At 46.1% G+C, this 14,260-nt stretch overlaps 1 protein-coding gene across 2 annotated transcripts in view; it reads left to right on the forward strand.

Annotated features, from left to right (window-relative positions):
• Me3 (malic enzyme 3) overlaps nt 1–14,260 on the forward strand; it is a 180,442-nt gene that overhangs the window by 160,898 nt on the left and 5,284 nt on the right. For both annotated transcript variants that reach the window (XM_021166866.2, XM_029479566.1), the window contains exons 8-10: nt 1,934–2,043; nt 13,089–13,186; nt 13,494–13,607. In XM_021166866.2, the coding sequence (XP_021022525.1) occupies nt 1,934–2,043; nt 13,089–13,186; nt 13,494–13,607 (322 nt within the window). The remainder of the gene's footprint in view (nt 1–1,933; nt 2,044–13,088; nt 13,187–13,493; nt 13,608–14,260) is intronic.

Here is a 14,260-nt window from a genome sequence, read left to right on the forward strand (position 1 = left end):
CTGCTTTCTAAAAACTAGAAAAATATGGCAATCTGTATTTAATTATACACAGAGATAGCAACATGGAATGTTGATAATCATACCTAATGGTACAAGGGAACCCAAAGAGAAACATGTCATAGCCCTCCCTACTGCCATCCCATTGAGCTACACATGGAGAAATCATTAAGTCGCCCAAGGCCACTGCTATGTGCTTCTCATCATCCAACCCAGTTCTACACCTCACTCTTCTCCCCCTTTCTGGAGTCCTCTGGAGCTAGATCTGTGATTTAAAACTTCTCCTCCATCCTGTCACTCTGCTCCCTGTCCTGTCCTGAACCCGTCTAGTGCTCCCACCAGCAGCTCTGACTAAGACTCGGGAAAATATGAGGCAGGCGCACAAGCTTACCCAGCCGCTGGCATTTATATCCAACAGAGGAAGAAGCCATGATCAAAAAAGGAGGTCAAAACAGTGTTTTCTGGGTAATGGCAGTGCTTTTCACTCCCTCATAGCCCGTGACCTCATCAGAATGTCACCATCAGATACGTCCCACACACCCCTTCTAGAAAGAAAGGAATAAATCTCTCCACAGCTTGTCCCAAGTAGGCCTCATGTTTGTGGTCAACACCACTGTGGCAAGAGCAGGCGGTTTCTCCCTATCATACACCCAGGACTCCTGGTCTAGTGTGTATCAATCAGAACTACTTTTTTCTAAATGAATATGACCTGTTTCTGAAATCACAAATTAATTCCTGGGATACTAATATCATGTTGTAGCAGAATCCCAAGTGAGAGAGAATACAGCCTTGCAAGACTGTTGGGAAAGTAGTGGCCCCAGGGGCCAGCTAAATTTTAAATAAGACAGGATAGGGAGCAGAGTAATGGGATCTTAATACATGTTTATTCATATACTAATGAATTAAATTATTTATCTGATGATTGCTCAAAGAAGGCCTGGGAGATACAGCTACCAAACACTAGAATCAAAGGACAGCGAGAACTTAGACCTCTATGTGAAGCTCTTAGGCTGAGGGGTCTTCCTACAAATAAGCTAGCAACTTCTCTCTCAGCTGCCAAGAAGGAACAACTATTAAACAGAAAAATGAAACACTAATAAACCCAATATTATTTTTTCAAGGCCATGAAATCTAATAGGCATAGACTTCCAATAAGTCATGTCAAGCAGCTTACTGGACTTGGCCTTCATCTCCCAAGACTGTGTTTCTTAGTTGTCTAGCTTTTAGAATCACAACCATCTGGGGAGCTTGCTGAAAATGCAGGTTCCTGAGCCTCATCCCACAGTACTGAGTAAAGTCATCTGTGAGAGGGATGTGGAGATCCACATTTCCAATGAGTTGACTAACAGTTCTTCGATTCATGGAGTTTGGGGAACATCTTTACCAAGATACCAGTGGCTTCATGGGATAACCTTCTTCAGCCTTGTTTATGTCTTCTTAGAGGATAACACGTGAATGCATGGAGTGAAATGACTCTAAGCCTCAATGTCTGGAGATGGTAACAGTGGGCTTCAGAAGCTCCCAGATCCAGAGTGATTCTGCTCACTGTTGTGTTGGGAGCAAGATCCGAGCTTTCTGCTTGGATCTTGGACGGCCACGGGTTTCAGAGAAGGCAGGTCCCATCTCAGCCTTGCTGTTACTCCTACCATCAGAATGGTGCCTTGTAGGTAGCCCATAGTCCACATTAGATACACTGAGGTTGACTTGGTTGGTTATGAAGCCCTTGGTCCCTACACTCTCTCATTTACATACCTAAGGGAATAGACAAAGGTCTACTTCTAGGACTTGCTGATCCAGCCAGATGACAAAAATAAGAGGAAGTACACAGACTGTCCTTACCTCTTGTCCTGAGCTTGCCCTGTATCCAGTTCAGGCAGGATCCTCTCCAGGAGGTAATAATCGTACATTCTTTCCTCTGTCTTTCCCTGCTCTACAGGTTCGGAATAAATTGCCTCATCCAGTTCGAAGACTTTGCCAATGCCAATGCCTTCCGTCTACTCAACAAATACCGCAACAAGTACTGTATGTTCAATGATGACATCCAAGGTACGTTTTCACCTAACGAAGTCACTGGGTAATAATGCTTTTTCCCAAGGCTCACCCAAATGCCAAAAGCAGGAGGGAAACGTCATCTCATAGCTGGTGTGCTGCCAGATGCTGTTAAAGAAACAATATTAGACTTGGAGTCAACTTCTCCTTGGCTGATTCTTAGCTCTGTGACCTTGAACATATCTCAAAGTTTGCTAAGCTTTGATGTGCTTAAGCACCAAATGGAAATCATTACTACTTCAGAGGGAGGTAAGAACTGTATGGTTTAATATCTGTAAGAAGTTCTCTACACTATTGTCAATTATTAGCTACCTGAACTTGGAAAATCACTTCTCCGACTATAATTTTATGATCTGTTCTAAGATGGAAATAACTACTTCAGAAACACGTTATAAAGATTTCAAGGGCCAGGGGTGGAAGCCTCAGTGGTTAAGAAGCACGTACCTTCCTAACCATGAAGACTTGCGTTGCATTCCACACAAACCTTTGCAACTGCATATGCCTGTAACCCCAGTGTGACAGACACAGAAGGATCGCTGGGGATTCTGGCCTCCAGACTAGCTCTAGTTTCAAAGAGAGGCCACATCTCAATGAAATAACATACAGAGACCCAGTGTCTTCCTCTGTTGGTGAGCACACTGGCACCATGTGCTTATACCACACAGAGAGAGAGAGAGAGAGAGAGAGAGAGAGAGAGAGAGAGAGAGAGAGAGAGCTTATACATAGAAAATATTACATTTGTCTTATCAGATCAAAACTTCCCTGTCAGCCATGATGAGTCCTTCCCTAAGCTTGGCTAATGTGTGCTGCTGAGAGACACTGGTAACCAGAGACACAGAACATTTCAAAAGTCAATGTAAAGCATTATTTTACTCCATGTCCCTTGGTCACCTGTCCTAGAGCTTTAAAACACCAAGGAGTTGCATGCTGCTTTGGAGGTACCCAGATCTGAAGCTGGAGTGGAACAGAGGCTTCTCAGCAGTGCTCCTCCGATTTGACCCCAGAGTTCTCAGCTGGACATTGTCCCTGGAGTTCTGTTAGGCCCAAGAGAAACCTTGATGGGTCTACATATCTTGCTACTTAGCAAATGAAGTTTGGTGAGCCGAGTCTATGAAAGAAGAGGTCCGCGGTAGATGAAAAGAATGAGCTGGTGTGGAATGGGCTTGTGCTTGAGTAAAGACTGACTACATTCTACAGACGATTGCTTACACCCAAAATGGTGGCGAGTCTTCATGGAGTCAGCTAGAGATAGACTAGAGAGAATATAAACTCACTTTAAAGTTTATTGCCGAATGTTTGTGACATACTAGGCACTGTCCAGAGAACTGTACACAATTTAATCCTGTGAGATATTAGTATCTGTGTCTTATAAATGAAGAAACTGAGGCACAAAGAGAATAAGTAACTTACTGAACCAGTAAGTGTCCAATCGAACGTTTGTCCTGGGCATCTGGACTCTAAATCCCACATTCATAACCGCTTACCATACTGCTCTATGTCTAAAATCACAGAGCCAAATGCCTCTTTTCTCTGTGGTCCACATTATAGGGTAGCAGAAATATGATGAATGATTTTGGGAGACTTTATTGTGAATTTTCAAGGGGTGATATAACACAGTTAGAGCATACTATTAGAGAATTGAGTTCAAGCATAGGATTTCAGGACCTGGAAAATAGATGCCCAGAGAAGTGGAGACCCTGAAGAGAAAACTCAGCTTCTCGCACTGTCTCTCCAGCCCCCCTGAAGCCTGCACCTGCAACAGGCATTGGTGAGCGATGCCAACCTCATCCCAACAAGTCAGGTCCCCTGCAGCTGCAGCAGTACAGTCCAAGAAGACCAGCTGGAGGCTGAAGGGCATTCTCCCAGCCTGCCAGTCACCTCACAGGCAGCATGTGCCTGTGGCCTTGGAGGAAGCACCTGCTGACTGGTCGTCATGCTACTCACACATGAGTCAGCAACGGGACAGCTATCCTCTGCATCCCCTGGGCTGCCAAGTGGACAACAAGTCCATTCAGGCAGCACACCAGGTGCAGACTCCAGATGTACAGGCAGACAGACAGACTCATGTGTGTACATCCTCATAAACACACACAGGAACGATGGCAGGCTCCTGCTGCCCCTCTACCTCTCTCTCCCACAGACTCATGCCACAGTGTTCCTCCAAGATGGAAACACAACTCACTGTGCAAGCCATCCCTTTGTGAGAAACTTTGCACTCATTTGCTGAAACACATGGACTGGAGAGCAAGGACCGCTTTCCTGTCTTCTACTCATCCCTTCAGTTTGGTTGTTTGTTTGTTTGTTTTTTAAATGGTCTCTTGTAGCCAAGCCTGCTCTCAAATGTCTATTCCTCTTGCCTTTACTTCCCAAGTGCTGGAGGTACAGCTGAGTGCCACCATGTCCAGCTATTTCCCATCACCTGGTCCGGAGGAATTCCTTTGTCCTTCAAGGCTCAGCTCAATGGGTGGCCTGCCCGGGAATGGTCTGGTTTGGGTAGCTATGCAGGTGCTCTTCTCCTTCTGTTCTTACACTGGTCCATTCTGAGTGCTGTGGTGGTTATCACGTTCACCTCGCAGCAATTGGTTCTACGTGTCTGTAACAAATAACTAAGAACACGGCTTAAGGAAGGCAAGATTTCTTGTGCTTGCTGTTTGAGAGGTTTCCGTCCATGATCCTCTGGTGAGTCTGAGCATTGCATCATAGCAGGAGTTGGGACAGAGCTGCCCAATGGCAACAGAAAGTAATGAGAAAAGAGCAAAAGGGTCTCAGGACCAGATACATCCTTGAAACGCACGCCCCTGGCAACCATTTTCTCCAACTGGGCCCCGCTTCCTAATTTTCATCATTTCTAGCATCATCCTCAGATTCTGAGTCCATCAATGAAGTCACTGATGAATCAAAACTCTCATGATCCAATCACCTCTCAATGACTGGATCTACCAAGGGCCAACAATGTTTCAACCCGTGAGCTTTGTAAAAGTGCATCATATCCAAACTTTAGATGCTTCTGTTGTGTTCTTTGCCTCTCACTAAACATCAGCTTTTGCAGTCAGGGACCGTGGCTTACTTATTTTTGATCCCCAGTTCTCAACACAATGATTGGCACATTGTAGTAAGAGTAGTACGTGATATCTGCACGTACAAATGACACACTCATCATCCCACCTATCCCTGGAGAAAGTCCATGCTGGCCCCTGCTTTGCAGCCTCTCTTTTCTGACCATCATGCAAATTCATCACATATCTGCTCATACATAATTGCATATGAATGAACAAATTTTTAATTAAATCAATTCATTTGTTTAAATTCATTATTCTGGTACACACACACACACACAAATGAGATAGAAATTTCCTGATTTTTTTTCTTAGAAATTAAGACTGAAGTCATGAATTTAGAACTCCTGAGAAGAGCTGGTAGACAGAACAAGACATGACAGGATCTCCATCAGATCATCGCAACCCAGTATGTAGATGCACCCTTATAACTAATCAAAATGTGAGGAGGTTGGCATGGAGATCCACCCACATCTTCCTTCAAGGGAAGATGCACTGCCTTCACTGATGCAGACAGAGCCTCAGCTGCAGAAATTCCCTAACTTGGTCCTGTCCTATCACAGCTTCCCTCCCAAGTGATGAAAGGTGTCTATTCACTCTATCCCTGTCCTGGACTGAGCTTCTAGTGAGGTTCGTTGAGGATTTGAAGTCTATACTGGGTCTCAGTATCCTTCTCTGCCTCTGTCCACACAACCACAAGCTTAGACAGGTATTGTCCATCCCAGCAAAACATGGGAATAATCTCAGAACTTGCCTGTGACCCACATACTGAAAGGACTGGAACAAAGTGGGCCCCATGGAAATAAAGCTATCACCCATTCTGCCTGCTTTCAGCATGAACCCTGCCTCTTACATCAGTGGAACAGGAAAGGATGGAACAATGGTTCTCAGGAGCCCCCCCCACCCTCCGCCCCCGGGGCTGAGCTTCTAATGGGCTCTACTGTGCATGAGTGTCAAGCACCTCATTTGCATTGTCTGAATCACAGACCCCATGGGGCCCATGGGGTTGAAGTCTGGAGCCACAGCACAAAAAGACTTCCTTCTGTTGGCCTCCTCTGTCCTCACCCCAACTCAGGCTCACAGGAATCCCCAGCCCAGGCTAGGCTGGCTGGTTCTTGGTGAACAGGGCTACCAATGCTCTGACTCATCGCTGGCAACCTCTTCAGGAATTTTGGAATAGGCAAAGGCTCAGGTGACTTTTGTTGTTTCAGCTGGGAACATCCCTGCTCTTAGGGGAGAAGAGAGAGACGGGAAATGGGGAAGGGCAGTGAAGTGGTCATGCTGCAGACAGATTAATTTTGACCTTGGGAAGGATAGCTTGCACGAAAGAAGCCAGGTACAGAATACTGCTGACCGAGTGACCTTGAGCCCTGTCCTCTACTGCAAACTAACCACATAGTGAAACTAACTCATCAACTCCAGAACACACTGCACATGACCAGCCTCACCCTCTAAGTCCTTCTAAATCTTCAAGGACTGGTCACCTGAGAGGATACTTGTATCCTATGTCACCCCTTCACAATTTTTGTTTGGTCAGTTTTTTTGTTTGTTTGTTCTCCAGATAGGGTGTCACTGTGTAGCTCAGGCTAACCTTGAACTTGAGGTGATCTTTCTGCCTTCACTGCCTTTCTGCTGCTTGGAATCACAGAACTACATATGCCTGGTACTCTTCCGTACTTTCAAGTGTCAGTGAATGAGCCAGAATATTTAACAGACATGAGATAGAGATGGGTCTGTCTCTGAATCGTCACTTTTCTGCTCTGTGATTGTAGCCAAGTGGTATATGTTCTCAGAGCATCTTTACCCCTCCTCTGAAACGATTTAGCAGCCATGATTAATGATCAGCAAGTATCAGAGCAGCCTGTATGCTCCTCTCAAGCCAGCACTTACTGCTGTGAGTTGAAATCTATGCCAGTTCACTACTATCTTCAGAATTACCCATGTTGCACTAACTGGGGGTGTGGTGGGGTGGGGTGGGGTGGAGTGAGATGTACAGGAACAGCCACTCTGAAGTTCTAGTTCATGGTCCCAATGCTAATATTTTGAGTGCACAAGGATGGAGAGGAGGGAGGGGAATTGAAACCCAAGATAGAGCATTGGCAAAAATGAGGGGAGTGTGTGATCGAAATGCTACTGAAGTCTGATGAGGAGGGAGACATGGGCGCCATGTTTTCCCACACTTTTCTGAGGTGATCTGGCATTGCCGGCCTGTCTTGCATTTTGGGGTTTCCCTGAAGCCTTGGTTCTGAACATACAACATGCTAACTTTGCACTGTATGTGCCATTCTAACATGCAACACCAACCCAGGCTGCCTGAGCTGCCCGGGCTCAGCTTGAGACTGCTATCTGCCCCAAACTGCAGTGTCTCTGCTGGCTTGGATTACTTTTTGATTATTGCACACTCAGAAGCTTTTGATGGTTGCTATGTTTTTCTCAACCTCCACTTCAATGACATGACTCCACGTGGGGTTACAATTCATCGTTTCATATGCTGTGCTCTAGAGCACGCTGGGAATCTAGAAAAGTTCCCTTATGACACAGGGCACTGCTGAAATGGTCTCAAAAACCTTGCAGGGTGCCAGGACAGAGGGGTCTGACTCTTCTGAAGTGATGCTGGCAGCTCCTAGAGAACAAGCCTATATTGTGGCCCTTTCTGCATTCAGTGCCTTTGATGGCCTCCCTTCAGCCCCCAATGCGTGCAAATGAATCCACGGAGGCAGTGGGCGGCTGCTGTGGGAAAGGGATGCCGTGGAACATGAGAAAGGCCTGCTTGGCTTCATAGAAGCCACTTAGTCCTCGGAGACCCAGAGCTCCACAGGCACCTCAGCCAGACCTTGATCCAGCCCACCTCTTCCTGTCCCTCTAGCTACCAGCTATTGTCGCTGTCACCAATTCCTCCTGAAAGCTGTTTAGCAGATCAACTTGGTCAGATGTGATTGTTAAAAGGAATATTTTCAGCCTGTCCTTTTGTGCCATTTCCTAAACGTACGGCCTCAAGTCCTCTGTTTGCAGGAAGTGTAGTTATGGAACATTCCCACTGAATAAGACAGTTTGTTTATCTTTCATCACGAATGGGAACAACCAGTTCGCATCACTTGTGGGCACAAGCCAGGCTCTCCCACAGCCCTAGACTCTCAGACTTCTTGGGGTGGTTACCTCCAAAAATCTAAGCAATTTTCCTCCTCTCTAATTTTAAAATTCCAGGCACAGAGTCCAAGAACTGACCCACCCCGCCCCACCTGACAACGGGAGTTAATGGTGGAGAATTGACTTGACTTGTCAAGCTCCTGTTTTATAATTTGGGACCTAAGAACTAATCCCTGGGAGCTTTCTTTCTTGGGTTCTGATCTGGAATTAAGAGAGTTTGCACCCCTACCCCCGAGTGAGGCCTTAAGAGCAAGACCCAGAAAGGTGACCATGAAGAAGCAGCTGAAGAGACGGCCTGTAGATGTATACCCCTGGAGCAAAATTCAGAAAGAGTTCTCCCAAGGAGTGATGGGCAGCAGTGCCAAATACTGCTAAAAGGTTAAGGCACAGGAAACTGAGAACAATAACCAGTGAAGTTGACAAGGTGGAGCTGCCCGGTGATGCCGAGAAGAGGTGAGCCGTTCACTTCTGTCCGCTGGATTCCACAGAGACAGAGAAGAAAATAAATGGAGGCCATGGTCGCATTCAGCCCTTGGAAGAGCTTGACTATAAAAGGCAGTACGGACCTGGGTTGGGACTACAAGGCTCTCTTTTTAAGAAATAGCAGTTTTACAGTGTGTTTACACACTGATGGGGATGAATCCAGCAGAGAGGGAGGCACTGAGAACGAAGAACAGAGGAGAGAACTGGAGAACAAATCTCATGGGTTCCTGAGAATGAGATGCAGTGCAGGAGGTGGCTTTGCCTAGGACCTCCACCGCCTCTGAAGGGGTGGCAAAGGCTGTGGAATGAGGCAGAGGGTCTGGAGACCTGCTGAGAAGGCTCACAGCTTCTGGGGAACTGTTGCATTCTTCTTTATACATTCAAGTGGAGTCCCAGCATAGTCACTCAATTCAGCTTCTCATGACTGCTTCTATTTCCTTTGAGCCTCACTTTCCTAACAGGGAGTAAAAAACTGAAAATCTCAATAGAGGGAACATCAAAATGCCTACTCTGTGGAGTTCTTAATAAAGATTAAACAAGCCAGGCTTAGTGGCGCACGCCTTTAATCCCAGCACTTGGGAAGCAGAGGCAGGCAGATTTCTGAGTTCGAGGTCAGCCTGGTCTACAGAGTGAGTTCCAGGACAGCCAGGACTACACAGAGAAACCCTGTCTCGAAAAAAACAAACAAACAAAGAAAAAAAGGTTAAACAAGTGAGGCTGGTAAGAAAGTAGCACACAGCCAAGTTCACCGTAAGACTTAGGAAGGGCTTAGGAAGAGGCTCATTTGCTGCGCAGACTTGAAGACCTGAGTTGGAATCCCCAGGACCCATATAAAAAGCCAGGTGTGACTGCTCTTGACTTTAACCCCAACACTTGGGGAGAGGCAGAGACAGATAGGTCCTGGGAAACTTAGTCTAACTAAAACAGTGAACTGGAATGCTTCCTGTCGGGAGCAGTAAGGTAGAGATCAATAGAGGAAGACACATAACACCCTCCACTGTCTCACATGCATGTACAACACGTACCACACATAATACACAAACACCCACAACATACACCACAGCACACAGAAACAGCAAAGGTATAATAAATAAATAGCAGCTATCTATGCTTTATCGCAGCACACCACTCTCCGGTGCAGCAACTGACCCCAACTGACACCACTCAGAGTCTTTGCTGAACACTGATGTCTCCTGGCAAAGTTCTCACCCATCAGCCTCCACTTTACCCACCCCACCCCACCACCACGGTCCTCTCCCACAAAACCATTCTTCCTTTGCTGCTGCCTCCAGCTCCCCAGGAAAGACTATGGTCCATCTTTTCTTCTAGACCACGAACTTAACCTCTTCCGGGTTGGTATCCTCCTCTGTATAAGTATAGGATGTCAGAATCGCCAACCTCCTCCCGCACGATGTTCTGCCAATAAGTTTAGTTATTCAACTCTCAGGTTCTAACCTCAAAAGATATCTGATAAGCAAAAACTGAAAACCAAACCGAAGACTGTCTATCCCAGGAAACATCAACCATGAAATATCTTTGGCGCCATCTACTGGCGAATGATTTGCGAACAGCCTCCCTGAAAGCAGATAGTGTTCTACAGAGCCGAAAACTGATTGCAGATGACACAGAACTGATGCTTCCGTGGGAGACGCCATCCCCACCAGTGTGTGTCAGCATTTGAATAAGCACACACAAAATCCAGACAGCTTTAGAGATGGGTGTGTTAGTTACTTACTCACAGCATTTCCTGTGTCCCTATGCAATCTTCACAAAACTTTTAATAAAAAAAATTTTGCACGATTTCTGTGCAGATGTGTGCTCCCATGCATGACAGTGTGTGGGCCAGAGGTTGACACTGAGTTCATTCTTCTTTCATTTTTCCACCTTTATTCTTTGAGACACAATGTCATGTTTAACATGGTATTCACCATTTCAGCTAGAGTAGCTCACCGCGAGCCTCTGGGTTCCTCCTGAATCCATTCTGTGGTTACAGACACATACTACCATGTCCTGCTTACACATGGGTGCTAAGGACGCAAACCCAGGTCCTCATGCGTGAACAGAAAGCACCTTACACACTGAGCCATCTCCGCAGCCCCATGGTGATCTTTTTTTAATTTAAGTATTCATGTATTTAATGTATATGAGCACTCTGTCTTCATGCACACCGGAAGAGCGAATCAGATCCCAATACAGATGGTTGGGAGCCACCATGTGGTTGCTGGGAATTGAACTCAATACCTGTGGGAGAGCAGCCTCCCGGCCCCAGTGGTGGTCATTTTTCATCGTTGAAAATATTCTCCTGAGATCCCTGCATAGAGCCAGTTGGTGGTTCTGGAAAGTACTGTGTTAATTGGTGCAGCCGCCCTCTCTCTCATTTACAAGCATACATACATACAAGCATACAAGTCCATACCTTTGTACTCCCGGATGACAAAATCAACCCCAACAAACGGAAACTGTCCCGCTCACTCTCCCAAATGGGAGGAGGCAAGTCTTGGTACTTATTAGTTACTGCAGGAGAGTCCCATTAAGCATCGCTAGGAAGAATTAATAGTTGAAAACCCTGTTATCCCATAATTAAAGTATAGAATTACCTTCCAATACTTTATCAAATGATCAGGGTGAAAAGAAGGGAGAAAGAATCAGCCAACCCCTTCCATTTTCTGTTGTCATATAACCAAGAAAGAGTGAAGCATGCCTGCTTGCTGGTTTCTCTGGCCAGTCATAACGTCACCAGTGGTGCTCATAAATTTCTTCCTCTACCGTTCTCTGTTTTCTTGTCCTCAGACAGAACTTTATCTGGCCAGCATTCTTCATGCAGTAAGGTGGCATAACACTGCACTTCTGAAGGCCCTGCATCTTCAATAGCTCTGCCTATCTTTAGTTGTCATGTTCATTGATATTTACGAACAAGCATGGAAAGTTCAAGGTACCCCCAGATGGTATCTCAGCGACAGCTGTGTTCCTTTCTGATGGCTACCTTCTTCTTGGTTACTAGGATCAATCCCCACAGTCAGAGCAGTGAGAGTCTTCTTAACTCACTGAGAGACCTCAGTGTCCACGTGGTGATCTCAAACCCTAGTTGAATAGGCTTGCTGTGATTCCTAATGGATGTATTTTCTTTCCTGGGAGATAAGGCCTCTAATCAGGCAGGGCACAGGTTTGAAGCCACAGGAAGCATAATTCCATAAGTGAATTATCTGGTAGAATTGTGAGGAGCCTGTGTGTTCTGCCTGTAAGAGAAAGGGCACAAAGTTTTGATTGCTAAATCAGATCATATGTTGTGTATCATTACCATGGAGTCTTATGATGTGGTGGGCAAGATGGGCAGCTCATGACCTACAGACGACTGGTGTCTCTTGGTTCCATCTTGTCTTAATTTCAAATGTCTTTATCCCTTAAATGGGTTCTATGGGTGCCATGTCCTGTGTGACTTAGTCATGGAAACCTGCCTGGCACACCAACAGGGATGAAGAAATGACAGATGACACTCATACAGAGAAGCTGGGATCTGGTGCACTGTACTCGCTATGATAGAAGTCACCAGGACTACACAGTGAACAAGACTGCCTGCTTACTATGTACAACACAGAAGAAGCGGTTAGCTAGTCTCTGTAGGAGATCACTGTGGCTAAGCATCTCAGGGAGGAGGAAGCTGAAGTAGATGTTTTCTGTACACTGTCAACATTTGCTCACAGACCAGGGGAAAGCTTTGTCATTTCCCATGGACCTAATGATCGGAGATCCTTGACATGGCCCATGTCAAAGCTACACACATTCACTCAGAATTTCATGTACACTCCCACATATGGGGATCACATGCCGTTTTTGGCATCTGTTCATTGCATCTATCCTGTTACTTCCTGTGTTAATAATCACAGTAGAAGCTCCTGAATAGCTGGTTGTCTGTCCCACAGACAAGTAACAATTCCAGGGGGACTATTTCTTAAACAGTTATTTACAGTAGAGGGTAAGAGATGGAATTGAGTTGCCCTGAACCCCATGTGCCTGCAGATATGACTTCTTTAAGAGTTAAGAAAAGTTGCTTTAGCCAGGTGGTGGTGGCTCATATCTTTAATCCCAGCACTCTGGGAGGCAGAGGCAGGTGGATCTTTGTGAGTTCAAAGCCAGTCTAGTCTAGTCTACAGAGTGAGTCCCAGGACAACCAAGGCTACATAGGGAAACCCTGTGCCCCACTCCACCCCCCCCCAAAAAAAAAAACAAAGAAAAGAAAGAAGAAAAGAAAAGTTGCTTTTTCTCCGACAGGTCCTGGATGTTGGGAGCCCTGCCAAGAGCTTTTTTGGGGAAATGAAGGCTAGAGGCCATGGATTGATACCATTCACTCTGTTGCAGGCACAGCCTCTGTCGCTGTGGCAGGGATCCTGGCTGCTCTGAGAATCACCAAGAACAGGCTGTCCAATCATGTGTTTGTTTTCCAGGGTGCGGGTGAGGTAAGTGCCATTGGAAGGACTCTATGGCGGTTGTGCCAAGAAGAATAAGAATGGGTGGGGTAGTCTTCCCAGGGAGAGGCAGGCTGAGATTCTGACAAGAGGAAGCAACACAAGTGTATGCCAATCACTGCAGCATTTTGAGTCTCAATGTTTGAGTCTCTCAAAGGAAGAATTTAACTGGGCCATCTAGGAGTTGTGGGGCTAAGGAAAAAAAGAAAGGCTCATTTGGATGAAACCCCTGGCATGTGCTGAACAACAGTGTGCTCTGAGTCTAAACCTTGTCCTTATTCTACCCACCCACCCCCAGGCAGCATTGGGCATTGCCCACCTCCTTGTCATGGCCCTGGAAAAGGAAGGGATACCCAAGACAGAGGCCATAAAGAAGATCTGGATGGTGGACTCCAAGGGTCTGATTGTCAAGGTACTGTTTAGCCAGAAAAACCAAAGGTTTCTTGACACCCAGAGCTGCCCAGAACTAAACTGAAAGAGTTCTCCAGCTGGGTATGGCAGTATATGTCTCTAATCTCCTCACTGGGGAGGCAGTGGATATCTGAGTTTGAGGCCATCCTGGCCTACAGATGTTCCAGGACAGCCAGGCTTTCTCAAAGAAGAAAGGAGGAGGAGGAAGAGAGAGAGAGAGTTCTCCGAGGGGCGGGGTACTTAGACAGAATGGCAAGCGAAAAGAAAATTCCAAAGTAAAAGCTTTAATTGATACTGTCCAAAGATACTGAGTGTGTGCATGTGTGTGGATTTGTTGTGCATGTGCATTTGCCTGAATGTGTGCACGTATGTATATGTGCATGTGCATATGTGTGTATGTATGTGTGTGTGTGTGCCCACATGTGTGGATACCTGAATACCCCTTTCAGCCTTTTCTCCTACCAGGACTTGCCTTGATAGTCTCAGCCATACTGAATCATAGTCCTCCAAAAGACATATGCTCTCTCTCTTCCTCAACTTTGCACAACCTGACCACTGTAAGGGATCTTTGGCCTAGAGATACATCCTCCTCCCAGCATCCCAGAGCATGGTCTCTGAGCACTAGAGATACATCCTCCTCCCAGCATCCCAGAG

This window comes from Mus caroli, chromosome 7, assembly GCF_900094665.2.
Source record: "Mus caroli chromosome 7, CAROLI_EIJ_v1.1, whole genome shotgun sequence".
Lineage (NCBI taxonomy): Eukaryota > Metazoa > Chordata > Mammalia > Rodentia > Muridae > Mus > Mus caroli.